At 39.5% G+C, this 18877-nt stretch overlaps 1 protein-coding gene across 10 annotated transcripts in view; it reads left to right on the top strand.

The window, feature by feature from the left end:
- Nucleotides 1–18877, top strand: part of LOC140730738 (KH domain-containing RNA-binding protein QKI) — a 548106-nt gene that overhangs the window by 271637 nt on the left and 257592 nt on the right. For all 10 annotated transcript variants that reach the window (XR_012099664.1, XM_073051568.1, XM_073051567.1 and 7 more), the window contains exon 3: nucleotides 3003–3119. Coding sequence is in view for 9 of the 10 variants with exons in the window: in XM_073051568.1 (XP_072907669.1) it covers nucleotides 3003–3119 (117 nt within the window). In the remaining variant the exon portion in view is untranslated. The remainder of the gene's footprint in view (nucleotides 1–3002; nucleotides 3120–18877) is intronic.

Genomic DNA, 18877 nt, shown 5'->3' with positions numbered 1-18877 from the left:
CTGCTGCATTGATGACAATTGGTGCTACTCCCTGGACTAGTGGTGAACTTAGCAGTTTCATTCACTTTGTTACTAACTTCCTCTCCACCCCCAGATCCGTCTCTGACCCTTCTGGACTTCTTACTGCCATGGTGCAGCAAAAAGCAAACTCAAAAAATGACACTTAATATTCCACTTGAGTTGTATGCAACCAGTAACATGAACATTGAATTCTCCAACTTATTCCCTCTGTCCCTTTTTTCTTTCCTCCTGATCTAACTAGCACCTATAACACTGTCTCATTCTCTTCCTCCACCCTTTTCAGCTTCCCATTCTCTAGTTGGTTCCCTCCCTCACTCTTTCCCTCGATTCCAACTCCACCTTACTTTCTTATCAGCATCCATTATTTTCAGTACTTTGTATTTCCATCTATTACCTCCCATCTTCTGGTACTTTTCCTATTTCCCCCTTTGCCAATTTGTCTAATATCCCCTCATCTGTATCCACCTATACCTGCTAGCTCTTACTACACCTCATCACTCCAGCTTTTTATACTGCCTATCTCCCCTTTTATCTTTCCTTTCAGATTCAGGGTCTTAATCTTATATATTGGCTATCCATTTTCCTTCATAGATGCTCCTTGAGCTGCTGAGTTCCTCCACTTTGCTGTGTATTGCTTGTGTTAGTCCTTACTGGTAATTTTTCAATTTGTTTGCTGTCCTTAACATTTTAATGCCGAACACCCACCTAGACTGATGATTCTGTTTTTCTGTGTTAGCAAGAGCAATTGACACAGTGGAAGACCAAAAGCAGCTCAAAGCGCAGAATGACTGTGTAGTCTTGAGCTAAGTGGTTATTGTTGTGGTAGGTGTTCTGTGGCTCATGTGAGACCATTACCAGAGTACCAATAGCAGGAGCAGAGGTACTGTTAACAGTACTTCTTGTTCTCTTATGGGACTTAAAGCCTCCAACCAGTATCAGTTTGAATACAGAGCAACATTGCTCTTCCAGGTGTAAAATCTCTGCTCCCAAAGAACAGCAATCTCAAACCTTTTGTGAGCAGGTAGAGCTCTGACTGAAGTTGCCTGAGAGTCCACTGTGAAATGAGGACTATGCATCCACCCGTCCCTGAATTAAAATGGAAATCTGACAATAACCTGAAACCCCACTCCTACCTCTCCTTTCCTCTTGATATTTGCACTTTAGGATAATATGTAGAAAGGGAAAATTTAAATTTGTTAAATTGCAGCTGAAGGTGGGTTTCGCTGACTGTCTTGAAGATCTCTTTGTTCCTCACTAAATTTCTCACTATAATTTCCTCTCCCCCGCCTCACCCCGCCCCGCCATCACTGACTACTATTTCCACCCCTTCTACCACATGATTTTCCATTTATTCTTTCTGCCAACTCCCACTCATATTTTTAATTGCTGAGAGCAAATTAAATTTATTCTAGGAAACGATATTGAACAATCATTTCACCAGGTTCTACTAAAATCAGCTTGCATGAGAAAAATAGCTATTTAAACAATATAAGGCAACCAAATAGAAGTATGTAAAGACAGATGATTTTTAGCACTACTTAGACTATGGTAAAATAAAATTTAGGATCTAGACTAGATCTCTAGTTGAATGAAATAGTATTGCAAATTGGTCTTCTGTTGACTCATTTGCAATCATTTGAAATATGATAGCTACCAGAGTATTTCAGCACAATTTCCAGATCCAAGGTATTTCAAAACAATTACTTGTATTGATGTTGCACCTTTAACACTGTAAATATCAAGTCACTTCAAAGGAGCATTATTGAACAAAATTTGGGACTAAGTTATGTGGATGTTGGGGCAAAAGTCCAAAAGCTTAGCCAAAAAGACAGGTTTCAAAAGACAAGTTAAAGGAGACAAAAGTGAATTTTTTTTAAAAAACGAGGTTTTTAGAGGAAAATTTCAGAGCTTAGAGGTTTCCTGGAAGTTAAGCCTATGGCAGTTGAACAAAAAGTTAGTTGTATCAATGTCCAGAATTCCCAAACTGCTAACATCTAGCAAGGTTATGATGCTGAAGGAGAAAGTGGAGCATGAGGCTGTAGGAATTTAGTAATGAGCATGAAAACTTTAAAGTCACGCATAGGCATGACAGTAAATAGAGCTTGGTGCAAGTTAGGATGCAGTCAACTGAATTTCAGATAATTTTCCAGAGTGTAAAATGTGGTAGTTGACCAGGTGTCCATTGTGATAGACATGAGGAGGTAATAGGAATGTGAATGAGGGTTTCAAACCCAGATACACTGAGGCAGGAACAAATTTGGAGAATGGAGAGCATGGAGTTTATTGCTAGGAAGCCCAGTTTGCCATTGGAGCTAATGATGATTGGTCCTTTCAATAATTAGTCTGTAAAATCTTCACTCATTCCTGTATTAGATAGTGATATAACAATTGTTTATGGAATTGTGTGTGTTCACCATAGATATTGAAACTGATGATGTGGGTTTGGATGTTGTCACAAAAATATGTTGTATATGATAAAAGGCCAGAGTGAATCCACCAAGAACAACAAAGGCGCAGGACATAAGATGTTACAGGAGATTAATGGAGCAAAATGTTTTGACAGTTTGTGTCTGCTCCTCCTGTCAGTAAAACCATGGCTGATCATTCACCTCCATGTTCTGTTCCTGCACTCACGCCAGATTCAATAATTCTCTTAAAATCTAATAACCAATAGATTCTCCAGCCACAACTGGATAGATAACAAAGTGAATGTGATGGCATTCGAGCAGGATGAAGTAGTTCAACATCTCAAAGGCCATGTTGATTATGAGTAGTACACTATTTTTCATAATAATGTTTGCTTCCTATTCCAATTCCTTCCTATTCCTATGTTTGTTTCACTTCCAATTTACAGAACCTAATGTTCAATTTGTAATGCTGAGGGCAGTTTAATTAAAAGAAAATTAGTGCAATTTCCAAAAATATCATGCTGTTGTTTAAATATTTTAGTCATGGATATTTTTTCTCTGTTAACAACTTAGTTCAACTTTGTTGGAAGAATTCTTGGACCCAGAGGACTAACAGCAAAACAGTTGGAAGCAGAGACTGGATGCAAGATTATGGTGCGAGGAAAAGGCTCAATGAGGGACAAGAAGAAGGTGAGTGTGATTTAACTGGATAGGTTTGAATGCGTTTTTCTTGTACAAATATTAGAACATTCTAATAGTCTAATCTCAAAATAATTAGTCATATAAATTCTGGTAGCTAATACGTTGTTGTATGGAAATTTCTGCTTGATTATCTAAGAGGCTAAGGAGCAACTTCAAATTGAAATTCTGGTTATGAGGGCTGATTAAAATGGGTAATGCAATGATGAGCTATGTTAATCAACTCTTTGGATACAATATTAGAAAATAAAAAGCCTATAACATATTATTTCATGGTGGGATCCATTGACAGAATCAGTCTCATTCATCTGTAAACTGGATTGTGAGATGTTAGGTCAATCCATGTTCACAGTATAGGGGGGACACTTGCATAACATTGGTGCCTAGTTGAATATTAATGGCTGGGGCTTTTCTCTACTATTTGAACACTCACTCGTAGTTGAAGTTTAATATCGTGAACTTCAGTATTTGAGTTGTTGCTATTCATCAGTCATTGTATTATTCTCCCTGTTTCCTATCGTCAATGTTGGGAGTCTTTCAAACAATTATATGTGAGATTTTATACTAGTTTTTCAAACTTCTGTTGAAGATTGTCTAGATAATAATTGAGTGCTTTGCTGAGTCTGATTCATTTTAAATTACAATTCATTGAAGAAGAGAAATGATAGATTCTGAATTAGTTCTAAAATGGATGAAAAATGTAGATTTGTTTTGAAGTTGTGCATTAAATTGTGATTATAAAATTGTAATAACTTTTAAACATGTTGTAAAATTACTACAAATTAGCAATTCATTTGGAACATAGAAATTGATTTGCAGAAAAAATGATAGCGATAGAAACATTAAATTGAGCTACAGTGAAGTGTATTTTAAGGGCAGCATTTTCCACTGTATTATGATAGAAAAAGTAGACACAGATCTGTGATTATTAAAACAGTACTGTAAACCTGGCAAACAAAGCATTGTGATATAGTAGGAATGACTAAACTATGACCTTTGTAGTAAATAAAAATTAAATCTTTCAACAGATTTGTAAATTAACACCTTTTTTCGAATTAAAGCTTCTGTTTGCAGTAAAAGCTGTGAATGTGATTTGAACCTTCAGTAATGGAGTAATTTTGGTTCTGAACAGTTTCTGCTTTGCAAATTTAAATGGTGATAATTTGTCATTTCTAGTTCAATTAGCAGTGCATGACATAAATTTGAAGAGACTGCCAGCACCAAATGGATGTGTTACAAGAAATGGAAGCATGCATTTGTAGTTTGCAGAGGCAATCTGGTTGATCATGTATCATTGTCATTTAGAGGAAGTTTTTTTTATTCCTATTCAAGGTGAGATTAAATTATAAATAAAAACAAAATTTGCTGGAAACACTCAGCAGCATGCATGGGAAGATAATTAATGTTTCAGGCCTGAACCCTTTGCCAGAAGTGGGGAAAAAAGAAAAACAATGTTAATTCAAAGTTCATAGTAAATTTATTATCAAAATGCATATATGTCACCATGTACAACCCTGAGATTTGTTTTCTTGCTGGCATACTCAGTAAATCCAAGAGCCATAATAGAATCAACGAAAGACCGCACCTTAGACCAGCAACCAATGTGCAAGGGACAACAAACTGCAAATACAAATGAGAAAAAAACCCATTAAATATCAAGAACATGAATTGAAGAGTCGCTGAAAGTGAATTCACAGCTTGTGGGGAATAGTTCAGTGATGGGGCAAGCGAAGTTGAGTGAAGTTATCCCCTCTGGTTCAAGAGCCTGATGGTTGAGGGGTAATAACTATTCCTGAATCTGGTAGTGAGTCCTAAGGCTCCTGTACCACCTTCCTGATGGCAGCAACAAGAAGAGAACATGATCTGGGTGGTGGTCCCTGATGATGGATGCTGCTTTTCTGTGATAACATTCCATGTAGATATATTCAATGGAGTGGAGGGCTTTACCCATGATGAATTGGGCCACATCCACTACTGTTTGTAGGATTTCCCCTTCAATGGCATTGTTTTTTCCATGCCAGTCAATATACTGTCCACCACACATCAATATAACTTTGTTAAAGTATTAGATGTCATGCCAGATCTTTGCAAAGTTCTTAGGAAGTAAAGGTGCTGCCATGCTTTCTTTGTAATTGTGTGCTGGGCGCAGGACAGGTTACCTGAAATGATGACACTAAGGAATTTAAAGTTAGTGATCCTCTTTATCTTTGATTTCCCCAGATGAGGACTGGCTCAGGGATTCCAGTTTCTTCCTCCTGAAGTCAATAATCAGCTCATTGGTCTTGCTGACATTGAGTGAGAGGTTGTTGTGGCACCACACAGCCCTTCTATCACCGTCACCATCTTTGATTTTGCTGACAACAGTAGTGTCATCAGCAAACTTTAGCCACAGAGTCAAAAGTATAAAGCAAGTATAAAGGTGGTTAAGCAATTTTTCAGAAGCAGAGGTAGGAGAGATATTGGCAGAACAAATAGAATTTACTCATATGGTAAGATCCCATGAGCTAAAATGGCAGTTAGAAGCCCATTATGCTTCCTGGTGTGTCCATAAGACATAGGAGCTGAAGTTGGCCAGTTGACCCATCAAGTGTCCTCTTATGTGTTCCTGAAGACAAAGCTGTGAGACATGTTCAACTAGTAAGGATATGTTGATAGAAAGACAAAGGCAGTCAGACAATGGCAGACCAGACAACCAATTAAAGAGCCGAGTTTCCTCTAGTGGGATAATTCTGTGATGAATCCTGAAGGTTGCAATATGCCCTGATGCAAAGGTGTTCCTCAAATTTATATTGAATCTCATTTCAAGAGTGCTGGAGGTCAAAACCAGAAAGGTGAGAGGGGAATTAAAGTAGCAGATGGCTAGAAGCTCTGAATCACCCCTGTGAACTAAACACAGGCAATTCCCAAAGGGTTCACCCAATCTCTATTTGGTTTCTCCCACATAGAGGAAACCAGAAGTTGAACATGGAATATAGCACACTAGATTGATATGTGCAAGGGATTCACTGCTTCACCTGGAAAAACTGTCCTTTGCATGGTGAGAAAGGAAGAAGTAAAAGGGCTAGTGTTACATCTCCTGTGGTGGTATTTTGCCAACATCTTCTGATTTTATATTAGATTTCCTGTATCTGCATCTTTTGCTTTTCTGAAGCTACAAACTGTGTTTGTCTGCTGCAATTTATCCTCATTTATCCTTTCCGTGATACAACAGTTTATTCCTATGGGGAAATAAAATAATATGTAAGGAAGTTCCTATTCTAATCTCCATCAATCAAGCAGCCTCCAATAGAGAATGGTTGCTGTTGAATCTTTGTAATCACAAATCATTTGGAGTGCCGCCCTGTAATGGGAAATGTTTCCTCTCAGGCACACAGAAGCTTCCCTTCTTGTTGATTATTGTACCTTGATAATACCCTTTAAACCTGTATTTCTTGAAAGTCAAGACCAACTTTGAGAAGCGAACCATGTAATTAAGAAGTCTCCTTTGTCATTTTATGGGCATACAATCAATCTATGTATATAATGTATCTTATGTATTTACATTACTGTTCAAAAGTCATAGGTTAAATGAGGATAATTGCTTTATTACAGCTAGGATGCCTAAGACTTTTGTTTGGTACTGTATTTGTCAACATGGAGTGGAGAGTAAGTTTGTAAATCTGGTGGGATAAAGGAAATTGGAATGGTGAAGGTGGATCACCACAGGAGGGGTGTGGGACAAGTGGCAGAGTAGAAATGCCAAGGGCAGGGGGTTGGCGCGGGTGTAGATGCAACTACCTCTGAGACATCAAGCAAAGTCATTTGATTCTAAATAATTGATTTATTGATAATTACAGAATGTTTTTCTGGTGCTTCCCACTCCCTCCCCTTTTCCTTCCCCTTTTCTAACCATGATTACCCTCTCCCTTCCCACTCTTAGTCCCCAATAGAGGCCCATATTAGAATCAGGTTTATCATCACTCACATTGTCATGAATTTCTTTTTTGCAGTAGTACAGTCCATCTACATCCTCTACATAGCACCATCCAGAGACAGAGAAGCAGTTTCAGCGACAGGTTACTGTCGATGCAATGCTCCTCAGACAGGATGAAGAGGTCAATACTCCCCAATGCCATTAGGCTTTACAATTCAACTGCCAGGACTTAAGAACTTTTTTTTTAAAGCTATTATTAATGCTTTTTGAGTTAGTGATTTAGATGCATATCATATTATTACTGAGTTAAGTATTGTATGTAATGAGTTTTTGCTACAACAAGTGTATGGGACATTGGAAAAAATGTTGAATTTCCCCATGGGGATGAATAAAGTATCTATCTATCTATCTATCTATCTACATAAAATTTCTACAATTCTGTGCAAAGTCATAGGCACCCTAGCTATTTCTATGTGCCTAAGATTTTTGCACAGTACTGTATATTGAGTTTTTTTATTGTGTTCTTTATCTCATTGTGTTATTTTTGTGCTGCATAATTGTGCAAAAAACAGAAATAATATATATAAAAAAGTGAGGAGGTGTTTACATGTTCAATGCCCATTTAGGGATCGGATGGCAGAGGGGAAGAAGCTGTTCCTGAATCGCTAAATGTGTGCCTTCAGGCTTTTGTACCTCCTACCTGATGGTAACAATGAGAAAAGGGCATGGCCTGGGTGCTGGAGATCCTTACTAATTGATGCTGCCTTTCTGAGACACTGCTCCTTGAAGATGTCCTGGGTACTTTGTAGGCTAGTACCCAAGATGGAGCTGACTAACTTTAGAACCCTCTGCAGCTTCTCTCGGTCCTGTGCAGTAGCCCCCACCCCCCCCCCCCCCCACAATACCAGACAGTGATGCAGCCTGTCAGTACGCTTTCCACAGTACATCTATATAAGCTCTTGAGTGTACTTGTTGACATACAAATCTCTTCAAACTCCTAATGAAGTATAGTTGCTGTCTTGCCTTCTTTATAACTGCATCAATATGTTGGGACCAGGTTACGTCCTCAGAGATCTTGGACACCCAGGAACTTGCCGTTCATGCTTTTAGGTTTCGCTTTGTAGAAAGTAGTATCTTACAAACCCTGCTGGAGTTGTCTTACATCAGATGTCACCTCCAACCTCGTTTGAAATTGTCTCTTCCCCTTTGAAATGGTCCTCCTCAAATCACAGTTGGTTTTCTGGTACAGACCTGGTTCGCCAAACTTAAGTGCCACAGCTCTAGCCTTCAGCAGACAACATGCCTCCTGGTTCATCCACGGCTTTTGGTTTGGGAATGTACAGTAAGTCTTTGTAGACACACACTCATCCACCCAGGTTTCAATGAAGTCGGTAACAACTGCAGCATATTCATCCAGTTTCGAAACTGAATCCCTGAATACAGTTCAGTCCATTGATTCAAAGCAGTCCTGTAAGTGCTCCTGCGCTTCCCTTGTCCATACCTTCTTGGTCCTCACTGCTGGAGCTGCAGTCTTCAGTCTCTGCCTATACACAGGGAGTAGAAGTATAGCCAGGTGATCAGACTTCCCGAAGTGAGGGTGTGGAATAGCACGGTAGGCATTCTTGATGGTGATGTAATAGTGGCCCAGTGTGTTGCTTCCTCTGGTATTGCAAGTGATGTGTTGATGTGTTGTTTATTGATTTTTTTTCAGACAGGCCTGGTTAAAATCTCCCAAAACGATGGTGAGGTGTTAGGGTGCACTGTTTCGTGCATGTTAATCCCATTGTTCAGATCATCTAAAGCCTGACTGACATTGGCCTGAAGTTTAATGATCCTGGAAATCTCCTGTGATAGGTAAAATGGATGGCACTTAACTGCCTGATGTTCCAGGTCTGGTGAGCAGAATTGGGACAGCACTGATGTATTTGTGCACCAAGAAGAACTGATCATGAGGCATATTCCTCCACCACTGCTTTTGAGAGACTCTATAGATCTATACTGACTGTGTATAGTAAACCCATCGATCTGAAATGCTGCATCTTGTACATAAGGGGTTAACCAGGATTCCAGGAAACAAAGGATACACGTGGTCCTAATGTCCCTCTGATTCAGCACCCTAGCTCTGAGATCATCAATTTTACTGCACGTTTGCCAGCAAGATAGTTGGAACTGAGAGTTTAAAACCACGTTTCCTTAAACATACTTGTATCCCTGACCTACAGCCACGTTTCCTGAGTGGAATCCTACGAAGGATCCATCCCCAGTCAGCATTGTTTCCGTCAGTTCTAAGCAGCGATAGTTCATTTAAACACATTAAGACATCTTTGTTGACTGTACTGACCTTGGAAACGGTTGAGTTTTTAGCTGTATCAGGCTGAAACGAGAATATTTAATCATATCCATTGAGAGTTCTACTCCTACATGAGTCGCCTTGAGGCACCCTGGAAGTGGTCTGTAATGAAAATGACATTAAGCAATGTTGAATCTTGTCACTATCTTCTGCATCTTATCCATAATATCAATATTTTACCTGGTGGGAAAGGGGAAAGACACACAAAAGTGCACCCTCACACCTTCAGAAGCTTGAGTTTGTTTTTTTTTTCTGTCAGTGCTGTCTATACAGAATTTACACATTCTCCTGACAATGTAGATTTAGAGCCTAGCTGCTCTGCTTCTTTCCATATGCAAAAGACATGCTGGTTGTTAGGTTAATTGGTTACAATAAATTCCTTCAAGCTTAGGTGCACATTGAAACATACAGTGAAATGTGTCATTTGCATTAACAACAAACACACCCAAGAGTATGCTGAGGGCAGCCCACAATGTTTTACAGAGCAATGCAAACAGTAACAATAGCAGAACAAAACAAAACAGCAGTAAAACAAGCCCCTTTACCATCTTCCTACCCACACACACAGCCAAGCCTCCAATCCTTGGCCCTGGTCTGAAATGGTGTTTCAGACCCACAGAAGTGGGCCTCCCAGCAAGTGTCCCTGGCTAGATTCAAGACTCAACTTTTGGGCCTCTACCTACAGACTTGCCAACTGCTGTCTTCGACTTTTTGCGATTTTTACCTCCAAAATCGATGATAAAGAAGGCACAACAATGCCTCTGTTTTCTTAGAAGTTGGCATCATCAAGGACCTCCACAATCCATGCCACGCTGTCTTCTGCCATCGTGAAGGAGGTACAGGAGTCTTAGGTCCCAGCACCAGGTTCAGGAACAGTTATTACTCTTCAACCATTTGTCATCTGAAGCAGTGGGGAAAACTTTACTCACCTCAACTTTGAACTGATTGCACAACCTGTGTGCTCACTTTCAAGGACTCTACAACTCGTGTTTTCAATATTATTTATTTATTTATGTTTATTTGCGCAGTTTGTCTTCTTTTGCTCATTGATTGTCAGACTTTTTGTGCAGTTTTTCATTTGTTCTGTTGTTTTTGTTTCCTGTGAATGCCTGCAAGAAAATGAATCTCCGTGTAGTATCTGGTGACATGTACAAGGTTTGATAATAAATTTGGGTTTGACCTGCAAGTCACAATCAACCTAATGGGATGGCTGACCTTTGACACAGAGCACTTTTCTTGTGACAAAACTTGGAATAGAGTATCTTTTGCAGGTTTTGGAGCTGGACAAGGAATTGATGTGGCTTGCTCAATAGGGGTGATTGAACTAAATTAGGAATTCAGTGGTCTAAAATAAGAATCTAACATTGATTCACTTATCCATTCAGTAAATTTTGAGGATTTTGTAGTATCCTTCCAGTGCCTTAGGATGCCTGCTCCAGTTAGTCATGGTCTGAGAAGCAGATTGGCGCGCAGGTATCACTGCTTCCTGGTAGAATTTGAGTTTATTGAGAGGTCTGTTGATTTTTGTTTTCAAACATGCCTTTTCCTCAATTGAGCAAAGTCTACACTGGTGAATTGACAACCAATACCATTAATTAATCATCTGTGTGTTCTTTGAGTGCTTTAACTTTGTTCTTTTTGTGGGAACATTTCTGTTGATACTGTTATTTTGGAGCAGGATAACAGAGCATATTGGGCAGTGATTAGTAAAATAATCATTTGTTCCTGAAATAGCATGAATGATGTGGATCTATTTGAGGTTTTTCATTCAGGTAGTGATATAGTCTTAATAGGTGCCAGTGAGTTGTGATATTCTATGCTTGTACTTCCAATGAATCAATGTGCTGGTTACAATAAGAACCTGTCGTAAGTATTTAGTCAGGAGAAGGAGAATGTTAGATTTTTTAAATTTCCTTCTGTGATCCAACTTACTAAAAATATTAGATGGTATATTTGCCTTAATTGGCTGAGACATAAAATAGAAACACACATAATTGGGGGAGATTTATACAAAACAATATTTAGAGTTTGAATATTGTGTACAATTCTTACAATACTGCAAGAATGAAGTGATACTCTTGAGCGGGCATAGAGTTGAATTCTATAGGCCATCCTTGGGTTATGAAAGCCCAACTTATGGACAGTATGTGAAAGGCCTCCCATAAATTACTAAATTCAAAATTCCTACACACTAATGACAGAATTAGTCTTTTCTTTTTCATAACTTTTCTTACTTAACAATCTTATTTTCTTTTCACGCCATTCATTACAATACTGTGTGGGTATATGTGGTAAACTATGTATACTTGTCTGGACATGCCCCTCTGCTGACTGCTCCTGTGGCTCCTCCCACAGACCCCTGTATAAAGGCGATTGGAGGCACTGCTCCCCCCTCAGTCTCCGAGATGCTGTGCTCCGTTTTGCTGCTAATAAAAGCCTATCGTTCACCTCCCGTCTCCGAGAGTTATTGATGGTGCATCAGTATAATTACCATATCAAGTAATTATTGAGTGTTTTCTAATGTACGGACAAAATTGACTTATGGATATTGGTGCAACAGTGCCTATTTGTTACTCAGGGTAGCCTGTAATTATAAGAAAAGACTGTCTAGATTGGGGTTGTTTTCTTTGAAAAAAGAGTTGAGGCTTAACTGAACCATTTAAGTTTATAAGGGGTCTGGATAAATAGGACCCCTCTTCATCCACAGAAAGGTCACAAATTTGAGGATGTAGTTTTAAGTTAGTGGAACAATGTGGGAGAAATCAGCAGACTGCAATCAGTGCAAGAAGTCGTTCATTGATGACGCAGCACAAGGTTTAAAAAGAGCTCCAGAGCTCTTTTCGATGGGCTGCCATCAGCATTGGACCAATAAAAGGAAGAGAGTGGAGTGGGCCAGTGTTAGAGTGATCAGTCTTTGGTTCAGCAGAACTCGATGAAAACAGGCTTGGGCAAGCACAGGCAGAGGTTCTGAGTAAGTAAGTAAGTTTCACGTAAGTTTTTTTTTGTTAATACATAGCTAGTGTACTCAGAATGAGTTCAGACATAGTGGTATGTTTTTGTGTGAGATGAAGGGACTCTGAGAGACCTCCAGAGTCTCCCTGATAACTATGAAGTGCACCGAGCTGCAGCTCCTTAGAGACCATGTTAAGAAACTGCAGCTGGAGCTAGATGGAGCTCATATGGGAAAATGAGAAGGTGAAGGATAGGAATACAGGGAGGTTGTCACCCCTAAGTTGCAGAAGGCTGGTATCTGGGTGACTGTCAGGAGAGGGAAATGGAATAGGCATCCAATGTAGAGTACCCCTGTGGCCGCTCCCCTTAATGAAAAGTATACTACTTTGGATACTATTTGGGTGTGGGGGGGGGGGGTGGGAGGAGCAACTTACCAGGGGGAAGCTGCAGTGACCAGGTCTCTGGCATTGTCTGGCTCTGTGGCTCAGAGGGAAGGAGGGAGAAGAAGAGTGCAGTAGTGATGAGTGATTCCATAGAGGAGGAGAAAGCAGATTCTGTGGACGTGAAACAGACACCTGGATGGTATGTTGCCTCCCAGGTGCCAGAATCAGGGACGTCTCACCTCAGGTGAAAGGCATTGTAAAGGGGGATGGTGAACAGCCAGAAGTTATTGTGCATTTTGGTACCAATGATACAGGCTGGAGGTCCTGAAGAGAGAATATAGGAAGTTGAAAAGCAGGACCTCAAGGATAGTAATCTCTGGATTCCTGACTGTGCCACGTGCCCATGAGGGTAAGAATAAGGTGACTTGGCAGATAAATGCATGACTGAAGAATTGGTGCAGAGGGCAGGGTTTCAGATTTCCAGATCATTGGAATCTCTTTTAGGGAAGGTATAATCTATATAAAATGGATGGGTTATACCTGAACCAATGTCCTTGCAGGCAGGTTTGCTAGAGCAATGGGGCTGGATTTAAATTAATGTAGCAGGGTGATGGAAACCAGAATGAAAGAGCTGAGGATGGGGCAGTTGGTATACAACTAGATATAGTGTAGGAGATTGTGTGTAAGGACAGGTAGATAATAGAGCAAAATTGCAATCTTTGAGATGTTAAAGTGTAAAAGGGAGCCAAAATCAAAAAGGATGATCAATATAGGACTGAAGGTATTATATTTTAATGCATGCAGTATACGGAATACGGTAGATGATCTTGTAGCACAGTTAGAGATGGGCATTTCTGTGTTGTGGCTGAAAAAAGCTCATAATTGGGAGCTTAACATTCAAGGATACAGATTGTATCGAAAGGACAGGCAGTAAGCAGAGGGGGTGAGGTGGCTCTGTTGGTAAAAAAATGAAGTTGATTCCTTAGAAAGCAGTGATATAGGATCAGAAGATATAGAGACTTGTGGGTAGAGTTAAGAAACTGCGAAGGTAGAAAGATTCTGATGAGAGTTATATTCAGGCCTCCGAACAGTAGCCAGGATATGAGCTCCAGCTAAGAACGGGAGATAGAAAAGGCATGTAAAATGGGCAGAGTTGCAATAAGCATGGGGTATTTCAATATACAGGTAGATTGTGTTTTACGCTTTACCTCGACCCACTGACTAGGGGAACAGCAATTCTGGATTGGGCCTCATGTAATGACTCAGATTTGATTAGGGACCTTAAGGTAAAAGAACCCTTAGGAGACAGTAATTCACCCTGCAGTTTAAGATGGAGAAGCTAAAGTCAGATGTATACAGTGGAGTAAAGGAAATTAGAGGCATGAGAGAGGAGCTAGCCAAATTTGACTGGAAGGGAACTCTCGGGATGGCTGGTATTTCTTGAAGAAATTCGGATGGTGTAGGAAAGATACATCCCAAAGATGGAGTATTTTAAAGGGAGGATAAGGTAACCATTGCTGTTGAGGGAAAGCCAAAGGGAGGGTATAAAATATTATAATAATTAGTGATTAGTGGGAAGGTAGAGGATTGAGAAGTTTTTAAAAACCAACAGAAGGCAACTAAAAAAAGCCATAGAGAAAAGATTAAATGTGAAGATAAGCCAGCCAATAATACAAGAAGATTTTTTTAATACCTATATAAAGAGTAAAAGAGAGATGAAAGTGGAGATCGATTGCTGGAAAATGACGCCGGAGGGGTGGTGATGGGGGACAAAGAAATTGCGGATGAACTTAATAAATATTTTGCGTCATTCTACACTGTGGAAGACATGCCAGAAATAGAAGAACGTTGGGGGGGGGGGGGCATGGTTGAGAAGAGTGGAAATAAGTATCATTGCTATTACTCAGGAGAAAGTGCTTGGGAATCTGAAAAGTCTTAAGGTAGATAGGACAGATGGACTACACCCCAGGGTTCTGAAAGAGGTAGATTTTGAAGAGATTGTGAAGACATTAGAAATAATCTTTCAGGAATCACTAGTTTCATGAATGGTTCCAGTGGACTGGAATATTCTAAATGTCACTCCACCCTTTAAGAAGGGAGGGAGACAGAAGAAAGGAAATTATAAGCCAGTTAGCCTGACTTCAGTGGTTAGAAAGATGCTGGAGTCTATTATTAACTTTGAAGTTTCTGGATACTTTGAGGCACCTGATAAAATAGACCATGGTTTCTCAAGGAGAAATCTTGCCTTTCAAATCTGTTGTAATTCCTTGAGGAAATAACAGGCAGGATAGATAAAAGAAAGTGGATGTTACTTACTTTGATTTTCAGAAGACCTTTGATGAGGTGCCTCACATAAGGCTGCTTAGCGTGATAAGAGCCCATGGTAATACAAGAAAGGTACATGAATAGAAGTTTGGCTGATTGGCAGGAGACTAATAGTGGGAATAAAGGGGGCCTTTTCTGGTTGGCTGCCGGTGTCTAGTGGTATGCTCTCGGGTTTGGTGTGGAAACACTTCTTTTTACATTATACTGTATGTGAATGATTTGAATGAAGGAATTGATGGCTTTGTGACCAAGTCTGCAGATGATATAAAGATAAGCGAAGGGGCAGGCAATATTGATGAAGCAGGTTGTCTGCAGAAGGATTCATACAGAGTGGGGGAATAGGCAAAGAAATGGGAGTTGGAATATAGTGGAGGGAAGTGCATGGCATGCACTTTGGTAGAAGGAATAAAGATGTGGACTATTTTCTAAATGGGGAGAAAGTTTAAAAATCAGAGGTGCATAGGGACTTGGGAGTCCGCATGCAGGGTTCCTTAAAGGTTAGCCTGCAGGTTGAGTCAGTGGTAAGGAAGGTAAATGCAATGTTAGCATTCATTTCAAGAGGACTAGTATGCAAGAACAAGGACTCAATCCTGAGGATTTATAAGGCATTGGTCAAATTGCACTTGAAGTATTGTGAGCAGTTTTGGGCCCCTTATTTAAGAGAAGACATGCTGGCATTGAGAGGGTCCAAATAACCTCAGGAATAAAATGGTTAACATATGAGGAGTGTTTGATGGCTCTGGGTCTGTACTTGTTGGAATTTAGAGAAATGAGAAGGTTATCTCATTGAAACATATCGAACATTGAAAGGACAAGATAGTGTGGATGTGGAAAGGATAAGATAGTGTGGATATGGAAAGGATGTTTCTTATAGTGGGGGAGTGTAAAGGGCACAGCCTCAGAACTGAGGAATATCCATTTAAATGAAGATGAGGAAAAATTTCTTTAACCAGAAGGTGGTGAATCTGTGGAATTCATTTCCATAGTCACTTGTGCAGGCCAGTTCATTAGGTATATTTAAAGCAGAGGTTGATAGGTTCTTGATTAATTGGGGCCAAAGGTTACGGAGAAAAGACAAGAGAATGGGGTTGAGAGGGATAATAAATCAGCCATGATAGAATGGCAGAGCAAACTAAATGTCTGAATGACCTAATTCTGCTCCTTTGTGTTATGGTCTTAAATCAGAACTGGTGCTGGAGACAGATACCTTAATTTGTTCAACATTTACCTTTTTGAGCCCTTTAAATTACTTTCTCTAAAGAGACACAGACTAAGAGCTGAGATTACGTTAGGGTACTTTAGGCTAGCACAAATGCAGTACATTGAAAAACATCCTTCTGTATTGTAAATTGATGTGATTTTTACTCAGATGATAATGATATTTATGCTGATAACTAAGACCGCTCCCAATGCCTCTTCCCTCTCTGTGTTATCAGACTGCTTAAAATGACATCAAGTACTGGATGAACAGTCAAAACAAAATATTAGGCCTACTTAGAATATTGACTTCATTTTCTTTTGCAAACTGGGTGCTGACAGCATTTGTCTTGGCCCTAAATGTTGACTGTACTTTTTTCCATAGATGCAGCCTGGCCTGTTGAGTTCCTCCAGCATTTTTTGAGTGTTGCTGACAGTATTGTTCTTTCTGTCAGTTGTCTGAGGTTGAATCTGACATGATCAAATCTAATGTAATTTTGGACTAAAAAGTAAGGTTCATACTATATTGCGCCATACAGCATGGAAGTAAGCCTATTGGTAGTCACTGAGTTGATTATCCTGTACCCATTTTCACTAATCTTATAATGATCCCAACAGCCCTTATAGAATCTGTCACCCTCCTCTACACCAGGGGTAAATGACAACTACCAAACTGTATGTCATTGAGAATGCAATAAGAAACTGGAACACCAGAAGGAAACCCATACAGTCAATAGGATAATGTGCACTCCACACAGCATGCACCAGAGGTTAGGATGGAGACCAAATTTCTGGAAGTATGAGGCAGCAGTTTTGCTATCTGTATTGCTGTGCCAATATATATCATCACCACCGTCAGGTGCCATGCCCAATTTGAGCTTTGACTGCCATGGTCCACACACTCCTGTTTCAGGTCAAGTGGATCAATTCATTGGTATTCATTTCCAGTTCTCTGGCTGCTGTCTCCATCATCATTTATCTTTGCCTTCCACTTGCTTTCTTCCCTTCAATCTTTCCCATAATTACCGTGCATTCCAACTCCTCTTTCCTAATCACATGTCCAATGAAGTTACGTTGCCTTTTCATGATCTCATACATTATTTCTCTTTTTGTGCTTCCTCTGTTCATGACATCCTCGTTAGATATTCGTTTCGTCCATGATATTCTTTGCATCCTCCTCAAAAACCACATCTCCACTGCTTCAATTCGTTTCCTCATGTTACTAAATATTGTCCAACATTCTGAGCTGTATCATACAACTGGATAAATGTAACATTTCAGTACTTTGAGGTGGGTTGTCATGCCTAGTTTAGTATTGGTCAGTATACTCTTCATTCTCGTAAAGGTGTCTTTTGCCATCTCTATTCTTCTTTTGATGTCCATGTCACACCTGCCATCTGATGTCACCCAGCTTCCTAAGCAGCAAAAGTTCTGTACTTGTTTTATGTCTTCCTCGTTTATTCTCAGCCTGCAGATAGGATTCTCCTTTTTGGATATCACCATACGTTCTGTCTTTTTGCAATTGATAGATAGACCCATTTTTGCACTTTCTTCAATAACTATATTAATGAAGTTTTGTAGTTCTTCCTCCGTACTTGCAATTAACCCAGTGTCATCTGCATATCTGAAATTATTGATGTTTTCACCATCAACTTTGATTCCCAAGATGTCTCTTATTTTTTGTAATATTGTTTCACTGTACACATTAAACAAATCAGGGAGGAAACACACCCTTGTCTAACACCTCTCTTGATTTTTGTAAACTGACTCACTTCTCCATCTACTCATACAGCGGCAGTTTGTTCCCAGTACAGATTTCTGATTAGGTAGAGGTCTTTCGAATCTAGATCTAGAGTTTCCTGTAGTATTTCAAATAACTTATTGTGCTTCACTTTATCAAATACTTTTGTATAGTCGATAAAACAAACAAACAAATCTACCATCCCTAAATCATTTATTTCCACCACCATGTGTTCCTTAAAAAAATCTCATTTGGCAGGTGGTGCTACATTCTTATTAAATGTAGACATGAGCATTGTGTGGGTATGCTGAACTATATGGACAAGGTAAGCATCAGCTAATTCTGAATCTTTCATTTTTTTTTAGTGATGAAAATTGAATGCCCAGAAGCAGAAACTAGTCAGGAATTTTGCTGGAATTGGATTTTGTATTCTTGTGCAGCTTTATCACATAGACAGTTGTTTCTCTAGTAGGTAGAGTTATGTACCTACAATAATAGGAAGGCAGCTAAATGAAGACGAGGCAAAATTAATGTCCAAAAGTGAAAAAGCGAAATTCAAAAAATCTTCTTTTATTTTATTCTCAATCACACCAGTCATGTCGCTATCAGCATACAGCAAATATTTTTTTGGATCTTTTAAAATTTGTTGAACACCAAAACCTTCAAATAAAGGTAGAATATGTTTGTCACATTAGGTCAAACTGAATCTGCGGAGACAGGAACATGATTAATATAATTGGTTAATTTCAGTGTTGTGATGTGTAATATAATCATATACACTATATAATGAGGAGTTAGAGATTACTGGCAGTTAAGAAAGTGATGAGCAAGCCTTCCAACTGCATTTCCACAGTGGAAAATGGAACTTGGTACATGGAGCTTAGAAAA

This window comes from Hemitrygon akajei, chromosome 7, assembly GCF_048418815.1.
Source record: "Hemitrygon akajei chromosome 7, sHemAka1.3, whole genome shotgun sequence".
NCBI classification, from domain to species: domain Eukaryota; kingdom Metazoa; phylum Chordata; class Chondrichthyes; order Myliobatiformes; family Dasyatidae; genus Hemitrygon; species Hemitrygon akajei.
Note: the sequence above shows the minus strand (reverse complement) of the source record. Positions and strands in the feature narration are given on the sequence as shown.